General features: G+C 42.0%; 1 protein-coding gene across 1 annotated transcript in view; it reads left to right on the top strand.

Moving 5' to 3' along the window:
• Nucleotides 1-228: 228 nt before the first annotated feature.
• RNF212B (ring finger protein 212B) overlaps nucleotides 229-27,501 on the top strand; it is a 32,417-nt gene continuing 5,144 nt past the window's right edge. The window contains exons 1-11 of the mRNA XM_047795954.1: nucleotides 229-313; nucleotides 1,989-2,089; nucleotides 5,662-5,714; nucleotides 6,827-6,901; nucleotides 15,710-15,825; nucleotides 16,679-16,739; nucleotides 17,977-18,005; nucleotides 18,896-18,942; nucleotides 19,104-19,146; nucleotides 19,310-19,370; nucleotides 20,416-20,464. Coding sequence (XP_047651910.1) covers nucleotides 1,990-2,089; nucleotides 5,662-5,714; nucleotides 6,827-6,901; nucleotides 15,710-15,825; nucleotides 16,679-16,739; nucleotides 17,977-18,005; nucleotides 18,896-18,942; nucleotides 19,104-19,146; nucleotides 19,310-19,370; nucleotides 20,416-20,464 — 634 coding nt within the window. The 5' untranslated portion in view covers nucleotides 229-313; nucleotide 1,989. The remainder of the gene's footprint in view (nucleotides 314-1,988; nucleotides 2,090-5,661; nucleotides 5,715-6,826; nucleotides 6,902-15,709; nucleotides 15,826-16,678; nucleotides 16,740-17,976; nucleotides 18,006-18,895; nucleotides 18,943-19,103; nucleotides 19,147-19,309; nucleotides 19,371-20,415; nucleotides 20,465-27,501) is intronic.

Raw genomic sequence — 27,501 nt, 5'->3', positions numbered from 1 at the left:
GAACTCCTGTTCTTTATCTTAAATGAGGTATACCTTCCTGTACTGTTTACGGGAAGCTGGCTTGCCTTACGGCCCCGCCCAAGCCTCACTACACACCGGCCCCGCCCATTCCCGGGCCCCTCCCACACGCTTAGCCCGCAGTCCTGGGCCCCGCCCACATCGAGCACACACCTCAGCGGGCCACGCCCAGCTTCTTGTCGCTCCGGAGTGCCAGGTTTGCTGTCTTTTTTTCCCGCCATTTTTAGCTTTTTGAGGAGAACTGGTTGTTTTAGGTGAGATCCGAGGCTTTCTGAGAATCACGGCGGCCAAACGGGTATGGAATGTAGTTTAAAAAGAGCTACTGGTAAATTTGAGACTCTGTTAAATTCTCATCACCCTAGAGACCAGGCAAGTCTTGCCCTCACAAACGATGTTAGCTGGCCTTTGAGGGGCTTCATTTTGTCAACTCATTTGATTAAAATTGTTCTTTGTGCCCCTAAACAAGCCAGGGCATGAGTACTGGGACCTTTTCAGTAGTTCTTTATACTTACTTTCTGGTAGCAATTGGTATTATCTGTGAGAAACAAATAGAAATCTGAAACTCACGCCTCTATGTAATGTCTTTGCACTGAAATGTTTATTCAGTAAGTTTTTATCGTGAATCTTGCCCTCTTGTGACAAAAACGTTCAAGAATGGCACAAATAGCCAACATTCTTTGAGCAAATGTCTCCATAAACTACTTAAAACCATTGTTTTAAAGAAAAAATTTAGGGGAATTCCCGTGTGGCTCAGCGGGTTAAGAATCTGGTGTTGGAGTTCCCGTTGTGGCGCAGTGGTTAACGAATCAGACTAGGAACCATGAGGTTGCGGGTTCGATCCCTGTCCTTGCTCAGCGGGTTAAGGATCCGGCGTTGCCATGAGCTGTGGTGTAGGTTGCAGACGCAGCTCGGATCCCGCGTTGCTGTGGCTCTGGGTAGGCCGGTGGCTACGGCTCCGATTAGACCCCTAACCTGGGAACCTCCATATGCCCCGGGAAGCGGCCCTAGAAAAGACAAAAATAAAAAAAAAAAGAATCTGGTGTTGTCAGTGGTTTGGGTTTGCTGCTGTGGTGCAGGTTCCATCTCTAGTCCGGAAACTTCCAGATTCCGAGTATGGCCAAAAACAAACAAAAACACCCTCCCCCCCAAAAAAACTTACCGAGTTATATTTACATATATACATATTTATCAAATTTATGGAATTCGTTTTGGCAGAAAATATGGGATGTATGGTTGCCATGTCTAACACAAAAACTTACTTATATGGCAGGAAGAACTTGACACAGAAAGTAAGGAGATTTGGATTCTAATTGCAGAGGTGCCACTAACTAAAGAGGGGACTTCAAAGTTTAATTAAATTTCAGTGAACATCAGGTACATCTTTTGAAAAATTATTGGATTGGACAAAACATTAAATGATTTCAAGTCCTTTCTGGATCTAAGATTTTGAGTTTCTGTAGCGAAGAAGGAAAAATGAACAAGCTGAGATATTGTCATTCACAAGCCATGTTTCCCTTAGATAAAATGTGTCCCAAGTGGCTAATATGTGATCTTCTGTGTTTGGTACACTGCCTCCTTGCTCCATCTTGTCATATCACAGGAAGCTATTAGGAAAGAAATAGATTTTTTTTTTTCTCCCACACTCCCAGCATTCAGAAGTTCTCTGGGCCAAGGATCAAATCCACAGCATAGCAGTGACCCAAGCCACAGCAGAGACAACACCAGATCCGTAACCCACTGAGCCACCAGGGAACTCCCTACTTTTTCTTTTTAAAAAATGGTATATCATAGTCTTCAGTCTGCTTTTTTCACTTCAGACGTATGTGTACTTCCTTATAACCAATTGGAATATCCGTAATAATATGCCTACATCCCAGTAAGTTAGCAGAAGCTAAGCAAACATTGTTAAGTAGATTTTAGAAGAGCTATAATGATGTTATGCCCTGGGTTATTATCTTTCTCTTCTCCAGAATGGATTGGTTTCACTGCAACCGGTGTTTCCGAAAAGATGGGGCCCATTTCTTTGTTACCAGCTGTGGTCATATTTTCTGTAAAAAATGTGTGACTCTAGGTAAGTGACTTAACTGTGTTCAAATCAGGCAAAATGTATATATTTTTTTAACCTAGAAATAATGATTAGTCATTTCTCCTTGTAACTTGGAAAAAAAATCACTTAGTAGGCCAAAGATAGTGTGATATATAATAGGAAACTGTTCCTTATGAAAACTGAAGGAATCTATTAACAAAAACTGATTTAGCAATTGGAGTATTTATTATTTGAGCATCAAAATGTTCTTGTCAGTGTTCTGAAGCCTGTAGTAGGGAAAGCCTCAAGGTTATCAGACTGATGAGAGAAATGAGAAAAAAATAAAAATACTGAGTAGAAATTGGGAAAGTGGTTGATAATAAGCCATTTCTGGCAGTTCCCATCATGGCTCAGTGGAAACGAATCTGACTAGCATCCATGAGGACGCATCCCTGGCATCGCTCAGTGGGTTAAGGATCCGGAGTTGCCATAAGCTGTGGTGTAGGTCGCAGATGCAGCTCAGATACCAAGTTGCTGTGGCTGTGGTGTAGGCAAACAGCTACAGCTCCAATTGGACCCCTAGCCTGGGAACTTCTATATGCTGCAGGTGCGGCCCTAAAGACAAAAAAAAAAGAGTGAGAGAGAGCCATTTCTACTGGTAAGTGCGATGATCTGTAAAATAAATTTTTTTTGTCTTTTTTTTTTTTTGCATTTCTTGGGCCGCTCCTACGGCATATGGGAGGTTCCCAGGCTAGGGGTCGAATCGGAGCTGTAGCCCCCAGCCCATGCCAGAGCCTCAGCAACGCCAGATCCGAGCCGCGTCTGCGACCTACACCACAGCTCATGGCAACGCCGGATCCTTAACCCACTGAGCAAGGGCAGGGATCGAACCCGCAACCTCATGGTTCCTAGTCGGATTCGTCAACCACTGCACCACGACGGGAACTCCCTGTAAAATAAATTTTATTAGAAATGTTGATGATGATGGTGGTGGTGTTATCTTTACGGTTTAAAAAGTATTTTCACATGTACCAATTTTTTGTATCCTTACCAGAATCTAGGAGGTAATTATTAGTGGACATATTTTACAAGTGAGGAACAGGTTCAACTAGTATAAGTGATTTGACCAAGTTCTTAACAGCTATTAGTCTTAGAATTCTTAGAAGTGAGGCTTAAATTTAAGGTTGTGTGTGTGTGTGTGTGTGTGTGTGTGTGTGTGTGTTTAATGCTAAAATACTTAAAAGGTATGTATTGAATTCTGTATCTATGTATTCTGGGAATGTTTGTCCAGAAGAGGGACTTAGGATGCTTTGATCAGGGAAGGTTTCATAGAAGAGGTGTTGCTTCAGTAGGTTTTGAATAATAAACTGGAGTCCGCCAAGTGAATTAAGCAGGGAACATCATTCTAGTTTAAGAGAACAGCACGGGAGTTCCTGCTTGTGTCTAAGGATTAAGAACCTGACTAGTATCCATGAGGAAGTATGTTCTATCCCTGGCTTCGCTCAGTGGGTTGAGGATCTGGCATTGCTGCAAGCTGTGGTATAGGTCACAGATGTGGCCTGGATCCTGCATTGCTGTGACTGTGGTCTAGGCCGGTAGCTGCAGCTCTGAAGTGACCCCTAGCTTGGGAAATTCCATATGCTGCCAGTGTGGCTCTAAAGAGAAAAAAAAAAAAAAAAAAGAACAGCAAGTATAAAGGCATACCCTGTCATAAAACTTTGTACAGGGGAATACACATGGTTGGGATTGGTAGAGTTTGTAAGAATGAGGTAAGAAATGGCCAGAGATGAGGCTAGAGAGGCAGGCAGTGGCCAGATGATGGAAGGCTCTATATAGCAGGCTAAAGAACCTGAACTTTGTCCTGCAAGTGATGGAGAGCTATGTAAGTTTCTTCGGTTTTTCTTCCTCTTCCTTCCTTCCTTTTCTTTTCTTTCTGCTTTTTAGGGCCGAACTAGCGGCATATAGAAGTTCCCAGGCTAGGGATCAAATCGAAGCTATAGCTGCCAGCCTACACCACAGCCACAGCAATGCCAGATCCAAGCCGAGTCTTCGACCTACACCACAGCTCACGGCAACGCTGGATCCTTAACCTACTGAGCGAGGCCAGGAATTGAACCCACATCCTCATGGATACTAGTAGGATTTGTTTCAGCTTCGCCACAACAGGAACTCTCCAATTTGTATTTTTCTTAAATAGAAGAATGACTTGCACTTATTGGCTCACTCTGGCAATAATATGGAGGGAAGAGGGGAAAGCTTTATGCCCAAGGAAAGAAGAATCAGATTAGGCAGCCTTTGGAGAATCTTTTTCTCCATGTCAACCTTATGAACCTTTTAAGTTTTCTGCTAATGTAATAAAGCTATTTACTGTGGTAACAGAAGCGTGGGTCATGTGATGTTTTCTCCTTATATGTCATTTATCTTAATATCCAGCACCACTACTAAAATTTCAACTAAAAAGGGAGACTAAGAATTTTAATTTTCAGAGTCCCCATAATGGCTCAATGGTAATGAAATTGACTAGTATCCATGAGAACACAGGTTCCATCCCTGGCCTCACTCAGTGGGTTAAGGATTCTGTGTTGCTGTGGCTGTGGTGTAGTCCAACAGCTATAGTTCCCATACGACCCCTAGCCTGGAAACTTCCACATGCTGCAGGTGCAGCCCTAAAAAGACATTTTTTTTTTTTAATTTTCACATCTTACAGATTGGGTTAATTAGAGAATGAGAGTAGGAGAGCTTTAAAACAATAGGAATATAGCAGAGTGAGAACAGGGCAACAATAATTGGAGAGTTTCTTATGGTACCGAATGTGTGCCTACTGTCGGGTAGATGGAATAAAAAAATAGTAACTTAAAGTGGAGATCGGGGGAATTCCTGTTGTGGCTCAGTGGTTAACGAATCTGACTAGCCACCTTGAGGACTCAGGTTTGATCCCTGGCCTCGCTCAGTGGGTTAAGGATCCAGCATTGCCATGAGCTGTTGTGTAGGTTGCAGACGGTGGCTCGACTCCTGCATTGCTTTGGCTCTGGTATAGCCCAGCAGCTACAGCTCCAATGTGTCCCCTAGCCTAGGAACCTCCATATGCCAAGTGTAAGGCCCTAAAAAGGAAAAGAAAAAAAAAAAGTTGACCTTGGAGTTCTCACTGTGGCACAGTAGATTAGGTATCTGACTACAAGGGCGCAAGTTGCTTCAGAGGCAAAGGTTCAATCCCTGGCTGGGGTACTTTCAAATGCCACAGGTGTGGCCATTAAAAAAATAATTACAATGAAGTTGAGATCACTGGTACTTTTGTACCCTCCCAGACCATTGTAAATGTACTCCAGTATTCCTGTTGGGAGTTTACTCCCTCTCCCCTGTAGAAGAAAACTGGGAAAAGGGAGATGGCTAGAGATACAGTGTGAAAGCCTTACTTCTCATCAGCATAAAAGTTTGGAAAGAGTGATTTAGAGAACAGAGCTCAAGTTGATGTCCTTTTATAGCACAGTGACGTTCTGAACTCAGTAAGAACCTGCTTTTCTTCTTTAGCTAGCCTATTTGACTGTATCATGTATTTTAGGAAAATCTCACCTCATGCCCATGAGAACAAAACATTTTTTTTTCCCTTTCCCCTTTAGAAAAATGTTCTATCTGCGGAACTGCCTGCAAGCATCTGGCTCTTTCTGATAGTGTAAGTTTTTTCCTCCCCTCCCATGAATCATCTTATCCCATTCCTGGCCTATAGGAAGTATACAAAGAATACACTGACTAAGAACTGAAAATTGGAGTTCCCGTTCTGGCACAGTGGTTAGAGAATCTAACTGGGAACCATGAGGTTGCAGGTTAGATCCCTGTCCTTGCTCAGTGGGTTAAGTATCTGGTGTTGCCGTGAGCTGTGGTGTGGGTCGAAGATGCGGCTCGGATCTGGCGTTGCTGTGGCTCTGGCGTAGGCAGGTGGCTCCAGCTCCGATTGGACCCCTAGCCTGGGAACCTCCATAAGCCACGGGAGGGCCCTAGAAAAGGCAAAAAGACAAAAAAAAAAAGACAAAACTTGTAGATAGCAATTGTTTAAAAAAAGTGTTGAGGGGGAATTCCCATCGTGGCTCAGTGGAAACGAATCTGACTAGCATCCATGAGGACGCAGGTTCAATCCTTGCCCTCTATCAGTGGGTTAGGGATCCCGAATTGCTGTGACTGGCATAGGCTGGCAGCTATAGCTCCGATTCGACCCCTAGCTTGGGAACCCCTATATGCTGTGAGTGTGGTCCTAAAAAGCAAAACAATACAAAATAAAACAAAAAAAAGTGGGAGGATCAACAGTAGATAGAATGATTTGTGGCCCTGTCACAGAGGATGAGGTAAGGGGAATTAGGACTTATAGTCTATGTCTAGAGCAGTGGTCCTCTTAGCACAGTGAAATTATTTAATACTGGGTGCTTTAGAAAGGGTGGTACAGGAGTTCCTGTCGTGGCTCAGTGGTTAATGAATCCGACAGGGAACCATGAGGTTTCGGGTTCAATCCCTGGCCTTGCTCAGTGGGTTAAGGATCCAGCATTGCCGTGAACTGTGGTGTAGGTTGCAGACTCGGCTTGGACCCTGCATTGCTGTGGCTCTGGCGTAGGCCGGTGACTACAGCTCTGATTGGACCCCTAGCCTGGGAACCTCCATATGCCGCAGGAGCGGCCCAAGAAATGGCAAAAAGACAAAAAAAAAAAAAAAAGAACGAAAGGGTGGTACATCCTTCACCATATTTGGCAGTATTTTATTTTGTTCCATTGTGGATGTGTCTTGCTCTCTTCATAGCTGAAACCTCAGGAGAAGATGTACTTCAAAAGCCCTGTGGAGACAGCTTTGCAGTATTTTAGTCACATCTCTCAGGTATGAGAAATCAAAGTGAAGAAAATCTGATTTTCCAGGCAAGTCCTGATTGCATCTTATTTCTTTTCCAAAGGTTCTCTTTAAACCGCATTTGTACATTTGCACACAACGGGGAGAAATTGGCTGCCCTGTTTGCTTTATTCATTCCCTGATGATATAAATCTCAACAGTTAACTTTTTACTGACCCAGAATCTGTGATAAGCTGTAAAAACCACCATGTAAGAGTTCTCTTGTGGCACAGTGGGTTAAAGATCCGGTGTTGTTACTGTAAAAGCTTTGGTTGCTGTTATGGCATGAGTTCAGTCACTGGCCCAGGAACTTCCATATGCCACAGGTGCAGCCAAAACAAACAAACAACAACAACAAAACCCCACTACGTAGCTAACATCTTGCCTTGTATGTCCTAGTACTATTAGGTAACTGTAGAGAATAGAGAGAGTTCTAAAGGGAGTTCCCATCATGGCTCAGTGGTTAAGGAGCCTGACTAGGATCTGTGAGGACTCAGGTACGATCCCTGGCCTTGCTCAGTGGGTTAAGGATCTGACATTGCTGTGGCTGAGGTGTAGGCTGGCAGCTGTAGCTCCAATTTGACCCCTAGCCTGGGAACTTCCATATGCCAAGGGTGCGGCCCCGAAAATACAAAAGAAAAAAAAAGGGGGGTTCTAGGGAGCTTTGTCATCTTTCTGTGCAGATTAATGAATCTTCTAAAAACTGCTTTGAATATATAGGCCTGATCCTGCAAATGGGTTTAGTGGCCTAAGTTGCAAACTTTTGCTTATAGACATGAGTTCAAGAAGGGATTTCTTGTTCCTCATTATTATTATTTTTTTTTTGTCTTTTTAGGGCTGCACCTGCAACATATGGAGGTTCCCAGGCTAGGGGTCAAATTGGAGCTGTAGTCACTGGCCTACACCACAGCCACAGCACTGCTAGATCCAAGCCAAGTCTTCAACCTACACCACAGCTCATGGCAATGCTGGATCCTTAACCCACTGATCAAGGCCAGGAATCGAACCTGTGTCCTCATGGTTACCAGTCAGGTTTGTTTCCGCTGAGTCATGACAGGAATTCCTTGTTTGCTATTCTTATTTTTTCTTCTTCTTTTATTTTATTTTTTTGTCTTTTTGACTTTTCTAGGGCCACACCCGCAGCATATGGAGGTTCCCAGGCTAGGGGTCTAATCAGAGCTGTAGCCGCCAGCCTACGCCACAGCCACAGCAACGCAGGATCTGAGCCGCATCTGTGACCAACCTACACCACTGCTCATGGCATCGCTGGATCCTTAACCCACTGAGCACAGCCAGGGATTGAACCTGTGTCCTCATGGATATTAGTCGGATTTGTTAACCACTGAGCCATGATGGGAACTCCTATTCTTATTTTTTCTTTCTTTCTTTTTTCTTTTTTTGGCTGAACCCATTGCACATGGAAGTTCCCGGGCCAAGGATCAAACCCACGCCACAGCAGTGACAAAGCCAGATCCTTAGCCAGCTGGTCACTAGGGAACTCCCCCATTCTTACTTTTCAAAAACTCTTATTAATGCATATATGTTTCATTCTTTATTTAATGTTTACAACTGGTTGCCTGAATTTTAGAAGATATTTTTCTTTTCCTGATGCATGATATGTTATGCCATTGACTTGGTCAGGAGCAATAAGATTGTAGAAGGAAGTAGGAGATAGGACAACCATTTGAGAGAGCCCCCAAATTGTAAAAGCTTAGGTTTTCCCTTTCACTCTCCAGTTCTCCACAGAGATCATTTCATAGCCTCATGGGATTCCAATCTGGGCATGGTGTACTTGAGATTTTTTTTTTCACTTTTACAGCTGCATCTGTGGCATATGGAAGTTGCCAGGCTAGGGATCTAATCGAAGGTGCAGTTGCAGCCTACATCACAACCACAGCAATGCCAGATCCCAGCCGTATCTTCCACCTGTGCCACAGCTTGTGGCAACGTTGGACACAACCCATCGAGTGAGGCCAGGGATCCAACCTGCATCCTTACAGAGACTATGTTGGGTTCTTAACCTGCTGAGCCACAATGGGAACTCCTATTATTTGAGATTTGAACACTTTTTCTTCTCTATTTTTTTTTTTTTTGCTTTTGTCCTTTTTAGGACCGAACAGGTGGCATATGGAGGTTCCCAGGCTAGGGGTCTAAAGTGAGCTGTAGCCACTGGTATACGCCACAGCCACAGAATACCAGATCTGAGCCGAATCTGTGCCTTACACCACAGCTCACAGCAACGCTGGATCCTTAACCCACTGAATGAGGCCAGGGATTGAACCCCAAACCTCATGGTTCCTAGTCAGATTCGTTTCTGCTGCGCCACAACGGGAACTCCTTTCTTCTCTATTCTTACTTATTCTTTTTTTTGTTGTTGTTGTCTCTTTAGAGCCGCACCTGCAGCATATGGGGGTTCCCAGGCTAGGGGTCCAATTGGAGCTGTAGCTGCCAGCCTACGCCACAACCACAGCAACTCGGGATCTGAGCCGCATCTTCGACCTACACCACAGCTCACAGCAACACCGGATCCTTAACCCACTGAGTGAGGCCAGAAATCGAACATGCCACCTCATGGTTCCTAGTCAGATTCATTTCTGCTGTGCCATGACGGGAACGCCTTACTTCTTATTCTTATGGGACTATTCCTATATTAAACATGAAAATTGTCCTTTGTCATGTTTGGCTGAAGTTAGTAGATTTAATTTTTCTTTGGTGTCTCACCCCTCAATCCTGATTCTGTGGATAGAGTGAGGAAAATTAAGGCTTTCACTGTATCTTGACTTTAGCTGTTTGGGTGAGCCATCATATTTGAGATACTATTTAATATTATGGGGAGATAAAAATCCAGCTGAGACTCAAGGAGAAGTGTAAACAAGGTCACATGAATAAGAGAAAGAGCAGACCTTTGGTTAATAGCTAAACCCAGGGTTAGTTAATGATCAGTGGAGAACTTCAGTGTAGTCTGAATTCTAACCTGCCTAATCACGGGACCAATTACACATGGTCAAGTAATCAAGTTAAAATAAATGGAAAGGGTCAGTTAATCATCACTTAAGTGAAGGGCCAGTTTGGTGAAGTCAGCAGTGTCTGACAATGTGTTTTCCTAATCCATGAAGTTGAATAACTGATCCAAGAATATTTAGATTGTCTGATTCAGGCTTCTGCTCACATTTTCCTCCCATAGTCACACCTTTATTGACCCTCCTATCTCAAATAACAGCCCCAATTCTACTTCTTACCCTGCTTTATTTTACATCGTAGATGTTACCTCTCACATTTTATAATGTACTTGTTTATTGTCTGCTTTTCTTAGCATAATGTTTTTTCAAGGTTAATCCATGTTGTAGTTTATATTAGAACTTCATTAATACCTCATTCCTATATGACCAAATAATATCCCATTATATAGATGGATATGTTTTGTGTATCCATTCATCAGTTGAGAAACATTTAGGTTGTTTCTACTTTTGGGCTGTTATAAATAATACTGCTATGAATTTGTGTACAAGTTTTTGTGTGGACATATATTTCACTTTTCTTGGATATATACATAGGAATTGGATTAATGGGTCACATAGTAAACTTTCAAAAAATTTTTGTTGTAATTGATTTATAATATTCTGTCAATTTCTGCTGTACCCAGAAATTGACCCAGTTATACATTTATGTATATTCTTTTTTTCACATATCTGCGATCTACACCACAGCTTGCAGCAATGCAGGATCCTTAACCCACTGAGTGAGGCCAGGGATCAAACCCTCTTCCTCATGGATACTAGTCAGCTTCATTACTGCTGAGCCACAAAGGGAACTCCAAGGGCCCATCCACTTTAAAATTAAGTTACATGAAGTTCTGGTCGTGGCTCAGTGGAAATGAATCTGACTAGTATCCATGAGGACACAGGTTCAATCCCTGGCCTCGCTCAGTTGGCTAAGGATCCAGCATTGCCATGAGCTGTGGTGTGGGTCACAGATGCTGCTTGGATCTGGCACTGCTGTGGCTGTGATGTACATAGGCCATAAGATCCAATCTCATCCACAACTGCCACATCACATCTTAAGTGCCAATGTAAGGTCTTACATAGATTATCTATTACCTAATTTACAGGGTAGGTTTAGATCTTTGCAGTTCTTTTATACATCATATAGTTTCATACCTCTATGCCTGGAATGCCAGCCTGGCTTCCACACTGAAGTTATCTCTTAATTATTATTTCTGTATTTTATACATACTTCTGTGCTGCCTATCAGCTTGTTTTAGCTATTGGTTCACATGTCTGAATGTCTCTTGTACTATATGGCGGTAGCTACCAAAGGATAGAAACCCATACCATGCCACTTAGCAAAGATTTCAGAGTGAATCTCTAGAAGATGGGTACTCTTTTATTAAATATAACCATGTTTTTGCTAAAATAATGATTCCCTAGTATTGTCCAATAATCAGTCAGCATTCACATTTCCTCAGTTGTCTGCTAATTATTTTAAAACTGTTTGAATCAGATTTCAGTAAGGTCTATATAGTTGAGTTGGCTATTATGTCTCAAGGGTTTTTTTGGTTGGTTGGTTGTTTTTGGCTGCACCTGCAGCATATGGAAGTTCCCAGGCTAGGCATCAAATTGGAGCTGCAGCTGCTGGCCTACTTGACAGCCACAGCAATGCCGGATCTGAGCCACATCTGTGACCTATGCCACAGCTTACGGCAATGCTGGATCCTTAACCCACTGAGCAAGGCCAGGGATCAAACCTGCATCCTCATGGTTACTAGTCGGGTTCTTAACCCACTGAGTCACAACAGGAACTCCAAGTTTTTTATAAACTATAAGTTTCTTCTCCTTTCTTTTTTATGTATGTATGTATGTATGTATTTATTTTTGTTTTTGCAGGGCCGCACCTGCAGCATATGGAGGTTCCCAGGCTAGGGGTCTTATCGGAACTGTGGCCTCGGCCAGCAGCTGTAGCTCTGATTTGACCCCTAGCCTGGGAACTTCCATGTGCTGAAAGTGCAGCCCTAAAAAGCAAAAAAAAAAAAAAAGAAAAGAAAATGAATATACACATATATATATAATATATATATAACTAAATCACTTTGCTCTACAGCAGAAATTAACACATCGTAAGTCAACTATACTTCAATAAAATTTTTTTTTTTTTTTTTAGTAGCATGTTGTTTAGTCTCCACAGAGTAATTTTTTCTCATTTCTTTTCCTGTGGTTGATTTCTAGTTTCATGCCATTGTTGTCAGAGAAGATACTTGAAATAATTTCTATACTCTTTTTTTTTTTTTTTTGGTCTTTTTGTCTTTTTGTTGTTGTTGTTGTTGCTATTTCTTGGGCCGCTCCCTCGGCATATGGAGGTTCCCAGGCTAGGGGTTGAATCGGAGCTGTCGCCACCGGCCTACACCAGAGCCACAGCAACGCAGGATCCGAGCCGCGTCTGCAACCTACACCACAGCTCAGGGCAATGCCGGATCGTTAACCCACTGAGCAAGGGCAGGGACCGAACCCGCAACCTCATGGTTCCTAGTCGGATTCGTTAACCACTGCACCACGACGGGAACTCCACTTCAATAAAATTTTTTTTAAAAAGTAAAAATTAGGAAAGCCATTCTTTTTTATTATTTTATTAAAGTATAGTTGATTTACAATGTTGTGCCTTTTTTTTTGTCTTTTTGTCTTTTTCCAGGGCCACACCTGCGGCATGTGGGGGCTCCCAGGCTAGGGGTCTAATCGGAGTTATAGCCACTGGCCTATGCCTGAGCCACAGCAACTCGGGATCTGAGCCATGTCTGCAACCTACACCACAGCTCACAGCAACACCAGATCTTAACCCACTGAGCGAGGCCAGGGATCGAACCCGCAATCTCATGGATCCTAGTCAGATTCGTTAACCCCTGAGCCATGATGGAACTCCTGATTTACATGTTGTGCCATTTTCTGCTGTATAGCGAAGTGACTCAGTTTTACATATATATTTTATATATTCTTTCTTTTTTTATATTATTCTATCATAGTCTACCTCAGGAGATTAGCTATAGTTCCCTGTGCTATACAGTAGGACCTCATTGTTTATTCATTCTAAATGAATAAATAGTTTGCATTGTGGTTGCCAAAGGAGAGGGGGAGGGATTGGGATTGGGATGGACAGGGGAGAAATTCTTTAGTTAAAAAAAAGGTTGGTCAAGTTAATATTCATTTCCAAAGTATACATTTTAGGGAGTTCCCTTGTGGCTTAGCAGGTTAAAGATCTGGCATTGTTACTGTTGTGCTTCTGGTTACATCTGTGGCTCAGGTTTGATCCCTGACCCTGGAATTTCTGCATGCTGCAGGTGTGGCCAAAAATAAATAAATAAAGTTTTAAAAAAAATCTCTTCAGTAAATAAAATAAAAATTATGTCCATGTTATCAATTCTAGAAGGAGTGGGAATCCAGAGCATGAAGACCATGATACCCTTAGCTGGTCCCAGTATGGAAATATAGGAAAGGAATCTGAGTATTGAAGTAGACAGTTGCATGCATTGTTCCAATAAAACAATATTTAACATTTGGCATTATCCAATGTTTAGTGGTATCAACAAAACTACTTTTACTATTATCTGCTCTAAGTTATTATTTTAATAAAATAATCCCAACTTTTAAAAAAAGCCAAGTAAACAAAACTTGTTCTTTTTTTTTGCTTTTTCGGGCCACACCCAAGGCATATGGAAGTTCCCAGCCTGGGCCTCAAATCAGGGCTACAGCTGCCCGCCTAGGCCACAGCCACAGCCATGCCGGATTCAAACCGCATCTGTGACCTACACCATAGCTCACGGCAACTCTGGATCTCCAACCCACTGAGTGAGGCCAGGGAGTGAACCCACATCCTCAGGGATACTAGTTGGATTTGTTTCCACTGTGCCACAATGAGAACTCCCCAAAATTTGTTCTGTAGGGGAAAAAAAAGAAACTAACCTTTTTATGAGGCTGAAGAATTTGAATAAGACAGAATAATGAGTTTGCTAAAAGTCGAGATTTGTAAAATACTGAGATTCATTCCCGAGTTAGGGTTTAGAATCTTTGATGGATGTGTTTGAAATAGGCTAAGCATTTGTACTCCAGTATGGGACAGAATCCCTTGTTTGTCTCTAACGCTTGTTCTTGCTGGTGGTGGTTTTCTGGATTGGTCTTTCTTCCTCTTGGATTGGTTAGCTCTGAGATTTGGGTTTGAGTTTAGGGGGTAAGTAGGTGAAGCATGCAGGCATGCTTAGGCCTAGGCAAAAGCACCCACCGCCCCCCACCCCATCCCTGCCAGGCATAGTCCAGTCTGGCTCTCTGGAGTTCCATGGAGTGTCTGTTCCCCCTTCACACATGACCCTTGGTGATCTTTAAGATCTAGGGCAGGATTTGGGCTTTCTTTGCTCAAGACTGATACTAAATTTTACCACAAACTGATCCCAAGAGCAGGTTAGGATGTTTGGGATGCCGTTTCTTGGCTATATGCGATATCTATCTGTATTATCTATTGATCCTTAAGCCTTTGCCTTTTTAGATAACTCCCAGGGTTGAGTGCCTTTTTTATGCTTTGCATTATTCACATTTTCTAAAATGAATATATTTTACTTTCATTGAAAACAGTAACTTAAAAAATAGACTACAGTGAATTCTTATCTGTGTAGAATTAGTTTAGTTTGCTTTTGAATGGAAAGGAAAGAGGCTAGAGACTATTAAAAACTCTGAAGTAGATTTCTTTAGTCAGATGCCAAGAGCAACCTGCAAATTAGGTGAGAACAAAAAGTTTATGACAAAAGTACCAGATCTAGGAAGGACCTTAGACAAAAGGTTTATAGTCTGAGTAGGGAGGAAACAGATGAGACATAAATACTGCTGTGTATTCAAAAATAGAGCCTGACAAAGCTAAAACACCTTCTAAATATTAACTTTTGATCTGATTCAATGATCGCATGATAGGCACATCAGTATATCGAATGGTAAACTAAAGCAAAAGATAAAGTTATTTACTCATGCCCAGAAATAGAATAAAATTCTGGAATAGGTAATCTCCTTCTGCACCTCTTTGCCCTTTACTGTAGTGGAATAACAGCCTGCAGATGTCTTCGTGTGAGTATCTGAGGGAAAGTAAATTGGTTACCAATACTTTGTAATAGCTAGGAATGTGGAAGCTGAGTCCAAACTAATAGTAAACAAGTAAGATCAGAACCACTTCTAAGCTTGAAACTCTTCTTGCTCAAGATGAATGATTATATATATATATATATATTTTGTCTTTTGTCTTTTGTCTTTTTTTGTTGTTGTTGTTGTTGTTGCTATTTCTTGGGCCGCTCCCGCGGCATATGGAGGTTCCCAGGCTAGGGGTTGAATCGGAGCTGTAGCCACCGGCCTACGCCAGAGCCACAGCAACGCAGGATCCGAGCCGCGTCTGGGACCTACACCACAGCTCACGGCAACGCCGGATCGTTAACCCACTGAGCAAGGACAGGGACCGAACCCGCAACCTCATGGTTCCTAGTTGGATTCGTTAATCACTGCGCCACGATGGGAACTCCCTGATTATATTTTTAAAGGGCTATTCTGTGCCAGAATATTCTCATTAAGATATTAGGAAGGCATTATCCTGCAGAGGAAAACCTTTGGCTTTTCCTAGAGCTTTGTGTCAAACCCTCTAGTTTTGGGGAGTCATGAATTAAGTCAGACACTTCAGAAGAAAATGGTCAGTAATAAAGTATGGATGGATTTCCTTTTGTTGCCAGGAGTAGGGGGAAAAGAGTTCTGGGGCATATGTCAAAGGTGTGTTTTTTCCTAGTAGGTGTGGAGTTTCCAGAAGAAACAAACAGATCTCCTCATTGCCTTTTTTAAGCATAGAATTACAAAGTTAGAAGCATCCTTACAGGAGGCACAGCAAACATTGACCAACAAGAACAAGTAAGTGACAAACCAAATCACTAGAGAGCTTTTTTTCTTTTCGGAGAAGTTGTAGCTTCCTTATGGTTGCAAAGCCTGAAAATTGCTCCATATGTGTTATATTTGTCTTGGATACAGAATTTTTGGTCCCTCAATCTCCATTTTATTTTTCTCTTTCTTCCCTCAAGGGACCCTCCTCACTTTATAGCTTTTGTCGTCTTCATCCTCTATCAAAAATTGCTTCTTCAGAGAAATCAGACATAGCCTTTCACAGTGATAATGATGGGAGATGGCATTTTTTTTTTTCTTTTTTAGGGGTGAAAGAAGTTCCTACACTAGGGGCAGACAGAGCTTCACCTGCCAGGCTACACCACAGCCACAGCAAGGCCAGGACTGAGCCAATCTGCAACCTATACCATAGCTCATGGCAACACCACCCACTGAGTGAGGCCGGGGATTAAACCAGAGTTGTCATGGATACTAGTTGGGTTCATTACCGCTAGTAATGAGACACAACAGGAGTTCCCAGGAGATGCATTTAATACCCTCTCTAGGAGGGTATATTTTGGAAATCTTAAGCTAAAAGATAAAAATCTCTGATGGAAATTTTCAGACATCAGCAGGCCAGGGGTACTTGTGGAGAGGAAATGCAATCCTGTGTAGACTCCTCTGAAATCATTCCAAATAACTGCTTATTTTGTTCACCTGATTCTTCTCACCACCAAAACCTCACTGAATGCCTGGATCTCTGGCAGAAACATCTTGTAAAATAGCAAGCATTAACTAGATGCTGATAATAATAAAAATCATGTTTTTTGTTTGTTTTTTTGTCCCACTGACCTGCTGGAGCTGATTGTTTCCATCTTTTGCCTAGAGAGCTGTCAGTCTTAAGGAAAGAGAATGGAGAACTGAAGAAATTTCTAGCCATCCTAAAGGTGAATAAAACAGATTTTCCTTACTATCATTTTCTCTCCTATTTTGCCCCTCTATCTAGCTGACTGTATAGTGTTTCTTAACCTTTTTCACATTATGGCATGTACAGCTGATAATATTTGTACAACAAGCACACCATAGTAAATGGACAAGGCCATGAAGACCTTAGAGGGATGAAAGGACTAAATTTAGCATACTGGTAACCCAATTTTTTTTGCTTTTTTTTTTTAGGGCTGCCCCTGTGGCATATGGAGATTCCCAGACTAGGGGTAGAATCAGAGCTCTAGTTGCTGGCCTACACCACAGCCACAGCAACATCAGATCTGAGCCGAGTCTGCGACCTATGCCACAGCTCATGGGAATGCAGGATCCTTAACCCACTGAACGAGGCCAGGGATCGAACCTGCTAGTCAGATTGATTTCCGCTGAGCCATGATGGGAACTCTGGTAACCCAATATTGAACATCAGTGAGTCATGACATGCCACTTGGGAAGCCTTCTTTGTTTTTGTTTTTTGGTTTTTTTTTTTTTTGGTTTTAGGGCCATTTGTGCAGCATATGGAAGTTCCCAGGCTAGGGGGGTTGAATCAGAACTGCAATTCCTGGCCTATGCCACAGTCACAGCAACGCCTGATCCTAGCTGTGTCTGTGACCTAACCACAACTCACGGCAATTCCGGATCCTTAACCCACCGAGCAAGGCCAGGGCTTGAACCTACATCCTCATGGATACTGGTCAGCTTCATAACCTGCTGAGCCACAATGTGAACTCCGGAAGCTCTCTTATAGAGGAAATGTCTGTTAGAACTTAAAATTTCTCTTCAAGAATCCCAGGGCACCTCAGGATCCTTCCTCTCCCTCAAACTCTATTTCCTACACGTTTCTCTCTTCCCAAAGTTGTTCTTTGTGTTTATGTAACGTTCCTTTTGATCTTACTCTTGTAACTATTCTAGCATGTTGTCATCCTGTCATTTTCCTTTCTCTCCCCATAGACTATTTCCCCCACATGTATCAATCTACAGGGTTGCCAATGTGTTTTTGTGAAGAGGAACTAAAATTTTCTTCTCCTAAAGCTAATAATTTTCTAAGGAAACATTGCTGCTCTTTTTTCTCCTATTGGGAATCTTAGAGTAATCATACAACTAGAGGACTTTGCAGCTTAGTTATGAGACAAGCAAGATCCATTAATTGGGACCCTTGAGCTATATAGCTTCCTTCACTCCTGTTTTTTTCACCTACAGGAATCTCCAAGTTGGTACCAAGGAAGCAGGTAAATTTTATCAGGCCCCGTACTAGCCCTCTGAAAATTTCTGTCCTTTCTTGACTCTTGGCTATATCTCCTATGTAGGCTCTGAGGTGGAGGAAATGGTTTATGAATTTATCTTTTATGTTTCCAAGAAATAGTTACTCACTGGAGAAGTACTGATGTAAAATCTGTCTGTCTGTCTCTCTTTTTCTTTCTTTCTTTTTTTTTTTTTTGTCTTTTTAGGGCTGCGCTCATAGCATAAGGAGGTTCCCAGGCAAGAGATCAAATCAGAGCTATAGCTGCCAGCCTGCACCACAGCCACAGCAACTCGGAATCTGAGCCCGTCTGTGACCTACATCACAGCTCATGGCAACACTGGATCCTTAACTCACTGAGCAAGGCCAGGGATCGAACCTGTGTCCTCATGGATGTTAGTCGGGTTCATTAATGACTGAGCCACAACACAAACTCTCTAGTTATCTTTGTAACCTCAGGGTCTGAGACATATAAGCACTAAATAAATGCTTGTAGACAGATGGATGAGGGTATGGGAGGGAGTAAGGAGGTGGTAGATGAGTGAATGGATGGACAGATGGATAGATAGATATGTAAAGTTGCGAGTAGGTGGCAAGGCACTGAAGGAAGGGAGAAAGGATTTTAGAACTTCTATTACAGGCAATAGAGAAGTGGAGAATGTTTCATTTAGGGAGGTAGAGAGTCAAGGAGTCCCGTATGGAAACCTTGCCTCCATATTTTGGTCTGATAACTGTACTACATGATAGTAAACAACTTGTATTCATTGAGGAAGCGATATCTGTAAACTGTGATCTGTTTGATCCTTTAAGGTGGTGCTAACATCTGCTTAGAAAAATTAAGAAAAATTAGTACTGCCTTTCTTTCTTTTTCCCTTGCAGATCAACCACACCTCGACCAGTGGGCATTACCTCTCCATCACAGTCAGGTAGAGACCATGTTTTGTCCAAATATCTGTGTGAGATGAGTAAATATCCTTTTCTCATATGGAAGGTTGTACTTTCAGATACTCACTTGCAGTAGATAGGCTAGGAAAACATGGCACATAATTAATGGCAGTTTTTGATTCTTCATTTTATTCCCTTTCAGTTACCCCACGACCCAGTTCTCAGCATAGTAGCCAAGTGGTCAGGTGAGAAGAAAACTACGCATCAACATTAACACTGTTGGCAAAAGTTGAAACATGAAAGAAATGCCTAGATGTGGCTGGGGTAGGGACTGAGGAGCCTTTGTGCCTATGTAAAAGTTTAATACCAGGTTTGTTTGTTTTTCCTTTTTTGTTTCACCTTATATAGTCGATCCTCCTCAGTGGAGTCTATCCCTTATAGAGTGGCTGGCTTTAGTAACTTGGGACAAGTAAGTATTATTTACTTGGTCTTTCCAGGTAGAGATTTATTTTTTCTTTTTCTTTTTTTTGGGGCTTTATTTTATGGCCACACCCATGGCACATGGAAGTTCCCAGGCCAGGGATTGAATCTGAGCCACTGCTGCGACCTATACCGCAGCTACGGCAACACCAGATCCACTTTGCCAGGCAGAGGATCAAACCCGAGCCTCCACAGCAACCAGAGGTGCTGCAGTCCCACTCTTAGCCCACTGTGCCATTGTGGGAGCTCCCAGATTGAGATTTCTAATACTAAACAAAAGCCAAGATTAAAACAAGAATAAACTTGTATTGGTTTTGGCATGAATTACCTGATGCCATGTCTGGACTCTCTTTTCTTTTGGCAATGTAGACCTGATGTTAGAAACTGACCTATTTCATGACTCAGAATGAATATAGTGGGCTGCATTAACAGCTTCCCTCATGTTCATTTTGGAAGAAGTAATGTGTGGATTCTTCTTGGACCAGCATACCCACTCTGGGAGAACAACATATGCTTTGGTGTATAGCTATAGCAAGAAATATGGAAGCCAGGTGTTCCTCTTGTGGTGCAGCAGAAACAAATCCAACTAGTATCCATGAGGATGCAGTTTCAATCCCTGGCCTTACTCAGTGGGTCCGGGATCTGGCATGGCCGTGAGCTATAGTGTAGGTCACAGACAAAGGATCCTGAGTTGCTGTGGCTAGGCCAGCAACTGTAGCTCCAATTCAACCCCCAGCCTGGAAACTTCCATGTGCTGCGGGTATGGCCCTCAGAAGCAAAGGAAGAAAGAAAGAAAGGAAGAAAGGAAGAAAGGAAGAAAGGAAGAAAGAAAGAAAGAAAGAAAGAAAGAAAGAAAGAAAGAAAGAAAGAAAGGAAAGAAAGAAGAAAGAAGAAAGAAAGAAAGAAAGAAAGAAAGAAAGAAAGAAAGAAAGAAAGAAAGAAAGAAAGAAAGAAAGAAAGAAAGAAATATGGAAGCCAGAGAACTGGGAAATATTCTGGGGTATATTTATTAATGTTTATTATTTGTCCCTCAGGGAGTCAGAGGCCTGCAGACTAGGAGCACTCCCAGAGACTCTTATACCGGTGAGCAGGGGGATAAAAGGTATCAGAAACCAGCATATTCTGTGCAGATACCAGTAGATTTCTGATTTTCTGTGCATAATATAATGCCATTTTATTTTGCTTTTTCTCCAGACAGTGATTCTAGGTATCCACATATGTATTCCTCCTTTTCAAATAATGATATATTTCTTTTCTCAAACTGATAAGGGGAAACTTGAAATGTGAGTAAAAGAAAGACATTGAAAATCTCTGGTCAGGAGACAGATAACTTTGAGTAAAATAATTGATGTGGATTTTTTTTTTTTGGCTTTTTAGGGCCACACCCACAGTGTATGGAAGTTCCCAGGCTAGGGGTCAAGTTGGAGCTACACTACAGCCATGGCAACGCCAGATCTGAGCAGCATCTGCGACCTACACCATAACTCACAGCAACGCCAGATCCTTAACCCACTGAGCAAGGCCAGGGATCAAATCCGCATTCTCATGGATACTAGTTGGCTTCATTACCACTGAGCCACAACAGGAACTCCTGACGTGAATTTTTAAATTGCCACAAGATGGCGGTAGAAGTTAAGTCTAAAAGAAAAATAAACTCGATGCTGATTATGTTAGCCTGAAGGGTATCTGGCTTCTTCACTGTGTATCAAACATGAAAATAATTCCAGAGAAGAAATATTTTGATTACACCCAGTTAATCTCTTGTCTCTTTCTCCGTAGAATTATTACTGTTTTCAAAGTATTACACAATTAATAGAGAATACTTATCAGAGAGGATTTCCCTTTCTTTCCCTAGAGGCAATTTTGAAATTTACAGATCTCTTCTTGAATAACCATTTTTGAAATGTCATCAAATGGTCTCTCTCCGATTCTTTCACATCACCCCTTTGAAAAATGTAGATGTTCTAGCCAATTTATTTCTGCCAGATTAGTACTAATACTTTCTCTTTCATTCCTGATTTTGTTATCTTCTTTTTCCTTGAAGCAGACTGACTAAAGATTAGTTAATTTTATTGATCACTTCTATGAAACAAATTTTGGTTTTCTTGATTTTTCTACTCTTATCCCATTCACTATTTCATTTATTTCTGCTCTAGTTTTTATTTCTTTCCTTCTTCTTTTGGGTTTAATTTTTCAAGTTTCTTAAAGTGGAAGATTAGATTATTGGCTTGAGATCTTCTTTTTTTATTTACCTCGCCCACAGCATAGAAAATTTCCCGGGACAGAGATCAAACCCCTGTCACAGCAGTGACCCGAGCCACATCAGTAACAATGCTGGATCGTTAACCCTCTAGGCTATCAGGGAGCTCGTATTTATTTGTTTTACCCATTATTGAAAGTGGGGTGTTGGCGTCTCCAACAATTTTTTTGTTGTTGTTGTTGTCTTTTAGGGAGGTTCCCAGGCTAGGGGTCCAATTAGAGCTGTAGCTGTCAGCCTATGCCACAGCCATGGCGACGCCAGATCCAAGCTGCATCTGCGACCTACACCACAGCTCATGACAGCAACACTGGATCCTTAACCCATTGAGTGAGGCCAGGGATCAAACCTGCGTCCTCGTGAATGCTAGTCAGATTCTTTTCCACTGAGCCACAACGGGAACTCATTCTTTTTTTTTTAGGGCCACTCCTGTAGCATGTGGAAGTTCTCAGGCTAGGGGTCGAATCTGAGCTGAGCTGCCAGTCACAGCCATGGCAACTTGGGATCCGAGCTGCATCTGTGACCTAGACCACAGCTCTCGGTAATGCTGGATCCTTTTTTTTTTCTACTTGCTTTTTAGGGCCACACCTGCAGCATATGGAGGTTCCCAGGCTAGGGGTCAAATCAGAGCTGTAGCTGCGGGTCTCTGCCACAGCCACGTAGGAGCTGAGCCGTGTCTGTGACCTGTACCACAGCTCACGGCAATGCCAGATCCTTAACGCACTGAGCAAAGCCAGGGATCAAACCTGCATCCTCATGGATGTCAGTCAGATTTGTTAACCACTTAGCCACGACGGGAACACCACAAGGTTGTCTTAAAGTACATTTGTCTGATATTAGCCATTCCAACTCTCTTTTGTTTACTGGTTGCATGGTATACTTTTTCCTGTCCTTTTACTTTAAACTTATATGTGTCTTTGAATCTAAAGTCTTTTGTAGGAATTCCCACTGTAGCCCAGTGGGTTAAGGATCCAGCATTGTGGCAGCTGTGTCGTAGGTCCCAGCTGCAGCCCAGATTCCACCCCAGACCAGGAGCTTCCACATGCCTCAGGTGCAGCCAAAAAAAAAAAAAAAAAGTACATGTTTTGCAGATAATGTATAGCTAGATCTTTTTTCACCATTTGGCCAGTTTCTGCCTTTTAAATTGATGAGTTAAGGAGTTCCTGTCGTGGCGCAGTGGTTAACAAATCCGACTAGGAACCATGAGGTTGTGGGTTCGATCCCTGCCCTTGCTCAGTGGGTTAAGGATCTGGCATATTCGTGAGCTGTGGTGTAGGTCGCAGACATGGCTTGGATCCCGTGTTGCTGTGGCTCTGGCGTAGGCCAGTGGCAACAGCTCCGATTAGACCCCTAGCCTGGGAACCTCCATATGCCATGGGAGTGGCCCAAGAAATGGCAAAAAGACAAAAAGTAAATAAATAAATAAATACATAAATAAAAATTGAGGAGTTTAGGAGTTCCCATTGTGATTCATTGGGTTAAGAACCCAACTAGTATCCATGAGGATGAGAATTAAATCCCTAGCCTTGCTCAGTAGGTTAAGGATCTGGTGTTGCTGCAATCTGTGGTGTAGGTTGCTGATGTAACTTGGATCTGGCATTGCTGTGCCTGTGGTATAGGCCGGCAGCTGCAGTTCTGAATGGACTCCTGGCCCCCAGAACTTCCATATGCCACGGGTACAGCCCTAAAGAGACAATAAACAAACAAACAAATACATAAATAGAAGAGTTTAATAATTTACATTTAATGTAATTACTGATAAGAAAAGACTTCCATCATTTTGCTATTTTCTTCTTTTTTTCCCTTAATTACTTTTTTTTTATTACTCAAATGAATTTATCACATCGTAGTTGTATAATGATCATAACAATCTGATTTCACAGGATTTCCATCCCACAGCCCAAGCACATCCCCCCACCCCCCAAACTGTCTCCTCCGGAGACCGTAAGTTTGTCAATGTCTGTGAGTCAGCATCTGTTCTGCAAAGAAGTTCCGTCTGTCCTTTTTTTCAGATTCTACATGTCAGTGAAAGCATTGGATGTTGGTGTCTCATTGTATGGCTACTTCACTTAGCATGATAGTTTCTAGGTCCATCCATGTTGCTAAGAATGCCAGTATTTCGTTCTTTTTAATGGCTGATATTCCATTGTGTATATGTACTACATCTTCTTGATCCATTCCTCTGTTGATGGACATTTAGGTTGTTTCCATGTCTTGGCTATTGTAAATAGTGCTGCAATGAACATTGGAGTACATGTGTCTTTGCGAGTCGTGGTTTTCTCTGGATAGATGCCCAGGAGTGGGATTGCTGGATCAAATGGTAGTTCTATGTTTAGTTTTCTGAGGAATCTTCATACTGCTTTCCACAGTGGTTGCACCAATTTGCAATCCCACCAACAGTGTACTAGGGTTCCTTTGTCTCCACACCCTCTCCAGCAGTTACTGTTTGTAGGCTTTTGGATGATGGCCATTCTGGCTGGTGTAGGGTGGTACATCAACGTGGTTTTGATTTGCATTTCTCTAATAATGAGTGATGTTGAACATCTTTTCATGTGTTTCTCGGCCATCTGTATGTCTTTGGAGAACTGTCTGTTTAGATCTTCTGCCCATTTTTTCATGGGATTTGTTTTTTTGGTATGGAGCTGCAAAAGTTGTTTGTAAATTTTGGAGATCAATCCCTTGTCAGTTGATTCACTTGCAAAGATTTTCTCCCATTCTGTGGTTTGTCTTTTCATTTTGTTTAGGGTTTCCTTTGCTGTGCAGAAACTTTGAAGTTTGATTAGGTCCCATTTGTTTATTTTTGTTTTTATTGTCATTACTCTAAGAGGTGGATCTGAGAAGATGATCTGAGAGTGTTTGTCCTCTGTTTTCCTCTAAGGGTTTTTAGTGTCTGGTCTTATATCTAGGTCTTTAATCCATTTGGAGTTTATTTTTGTGTATGGTGTTAGGGAGTGTTCTAATTTCCTTCTTTTCCATGTGGCTGTCCGGTTTTCCCAGTACCACTTATTGAACAAGCTGTCCTTTCTCCATTGTATATCCTTGCCTCCTTTGTCGTTGATTAGTTGGCTATAGGTGCGTGGGTTTAATTCTGGGCTTTCTATCCTGTTCCACTGATGTATATTTCTGACTTTGTGCCAGTAGCTATTTATTTTCTAATAGGTCTTATGTTTGTGTTGTGCCTCACTTCCTCCATTATTGCCTTCTTTTGTTTTAAATAGCTGTTGTCTAGTATACCACTTCCCTTCCCTCCTAGTTTCTTTTACTATATATTTTGAGTTATTAGGGATTATAATTAACATCTTAATTTATAACAATCTAATTCATATTAATACCAATCTTAATTTCAAAAGTGTACAAAAGCTTTGCTCCTGTGTAGTTCCATTCCCCTTCCCATTCCATTGTCCCGTTATCATATAAATTATATCCTTAAAAATTGTGTTCTCTTCAACAAAAATTTACAATTATGTTTTACGCAGTTGTCTTTTAAATCAGAATGAAGGAAGTTACAAAAATACACTTAGGCTTTATGCTTACTCATTTGATTATCTTTACCAGTGATTTTTATTATTTATTCATGAAGATTTGAGTTACTCTCCAGTGTCTTATCATTTATGCCTGAAGGACTCTCTTAAGTATTCCTTCTAAAGCCAGTTTGATAGTGATGAATTCTCTCAGTATCTTAATTTCTCCTTCATTTTTGAAGGGTGATTTTGCTAGATTTAAAATTTTTGGTTGACAGTATTTCTTTCAGCATTTCAAATATATTATCCTCCTATGTTCTGGCCTGCATAGTTTTTGAGGAAAAATCAGTGCCAGTTTTATTGAGAATCCCTTGCTTGTGATAAATGTCTCCCCTCTTGCAGCTTTCAAGGTTTTTTTTTTGTCTTTAGCTTTCAAGAGTTTATGATGAGTCTAGGTGTGGATCTCTTTGATTTATCCTCACTGGGGTTTGTTGAACTTCTTAGATGTGTAGATTTATGTTTTCATCTAATTTGGGACGTTGTTCCCAGGCTAGGGGTCGAATTGGATCTGTAGCTGCCAGCCTACGCCACAGCCACAGCAATGCAGGATCTGAGCTGTATCTGTGACCTACACCACAGCTCAGGGCAACACTGGATCCTTAATCTACTGTGGAAGGCCAGGGATCGAACCTGCATCCTCATGGATGCTAACTGGGTTTGTTAGCCACTGAGCCACAACGGGAATTCCTGGAACCCTCAATTTGCACATGCTGCTATGCTCGGTGTCCCACTAAGGTCTCTGAGGCTTGGTTCAGTTTTCTTCATTCCTTTTTCTTTTTCTTTGTTACACTGATAATCTTAATTAATCTTTAAATTTGCTGATTCTTTCTTCCACCTGCTCATATCTCTAGTAAAGTTTATATTTTAGTATCATACTTTTCAATTTCAGATTTTTTTTTTTCTTTTTTAGTGCCGCACCTGCAGCATATGGAGGTTCCAAGGCTAGGGGCCAAATCAGAGCTGTAGGTGCTGGCCTACACCACAGCTCACAGCAATGCCAGATCCCTAACCCACTGAACAAGGCCAGGGATTGAACCTGCGTCTTCATGGATCCAAGTCAGATTTGTTAACTGCTGAGCCATGACGGGCACTCCTAATTTCAGAATTTATATTTGCTTCTTTTAAATATAATTTCTATTAATAGTCTCTATTTGATGAGATCATTCTCATACTTTCATGTGCTTTACACATGGCTTCCTTTAGTTATTCGAACACATTTGAAATAACTGGTTTAAATTATTTATCTTAAAGGTCCAATGTATCTGGGCTTCCTCAAAGATAGTTTCTATTTATTATACTTTTTTCCTTTATATGGGTCATACTTTTTTATTTCTTTGAATGCCTCATTAATTTTTTTTATTGAAAACTGTACATCTAGGAGTTCCCGTCGTGGCGCAGTGGTTAACGAATCTGACTAGGAACCATGAGGCTGCAGGCTCGATCCCTGCCCTTGCTCAGTGGGTTAATGATCCGGCGTTGTAGGTCGCAGACTCGGCTCGGATCCTGCGTTGCTGTGCCTCTGGCGTAGGCTGGCCCCTAGCCTGGGAAACTCCATGTGCTGTGGGAGCGGTCCAAGAAATGGAAAAAAAAAAAAAGAAAGAAAACTGTACATCTAAATAATATAACGTGGCAACTCTAGGAATCAGATACTTTCCTTCACCAAGGTTTTCTGTTGTTTGTTTTCGTAACTTTCTTTTTCTTTTTTTTTTGTCTTTTTGCCATTTCTTGGGCCGCTCCTGCGGCATATGGAGGTTCCCAGGCTAGGGGTTGAATCGGAGCTATAGCCGCTGGCCTACACCAGAGCCACAGCAGCGCAGGATCCGAGCCGCGTCTGCGATCTACACCACAGCTCACGGCAACGCCGGATTGTTAACCCACTGAGCAAGGGCAGGGATCGAACTTGCAACCTCATGGTTCCCAGTCAGATTCGTTAACCACTGCGCCACGACAGGAACTCCCCACAGCTTTTCTTTGATGCTTTTTGGTTAGCCTATTATTTGCCCCAGTTGATACTTACCTCCTCAGGCAGCCGAAACAAGTGCCTTTAATTGTTTGCAGCAAACACTCCCAGGAAAATGCTTTTCACACTTGGTGAACTCTAAACTCCAAGTCCTGGTGAGTCTGGCTCCAAGTCAGGTCAAATAAAGGCAGCTTTGCAAGTGAAGTCTTCCAGTGAACCATTAGACAGGTCAAGTAATGACAGTTCTCTGGGAATGAGGCTTTGAAAGAGCTCCCACCACATTACATCCCCTCTGGTGACTGCCAGACTATTGATTTTTCAAGGCTACCATGGAGCTGGGACGGGAGAAATGGGAACAGGGCAAGTTAAGATGCCACAAACC

The sequence above is a fragment of the Phacochoerus africanus genome, chromosome 9 (genome assembly GCF_016906955.1).
Source record: "Phacochoerus africanus isolate WHEZ1 chromosome 9, ROS_Pafr_v1, whole genome shotgun sequence".
Taxonomy (NCBI): Eukaryota; Metazoa; Chordata; class Mammalia; order Artiodactyla; family Suidae; genus Phacochoerus; species Phacochoerus africanus.
Note: the sequence above shows the minus strand (reverse complement) of the source record. Positions and strands in the feature narration are given on the sequence as shown.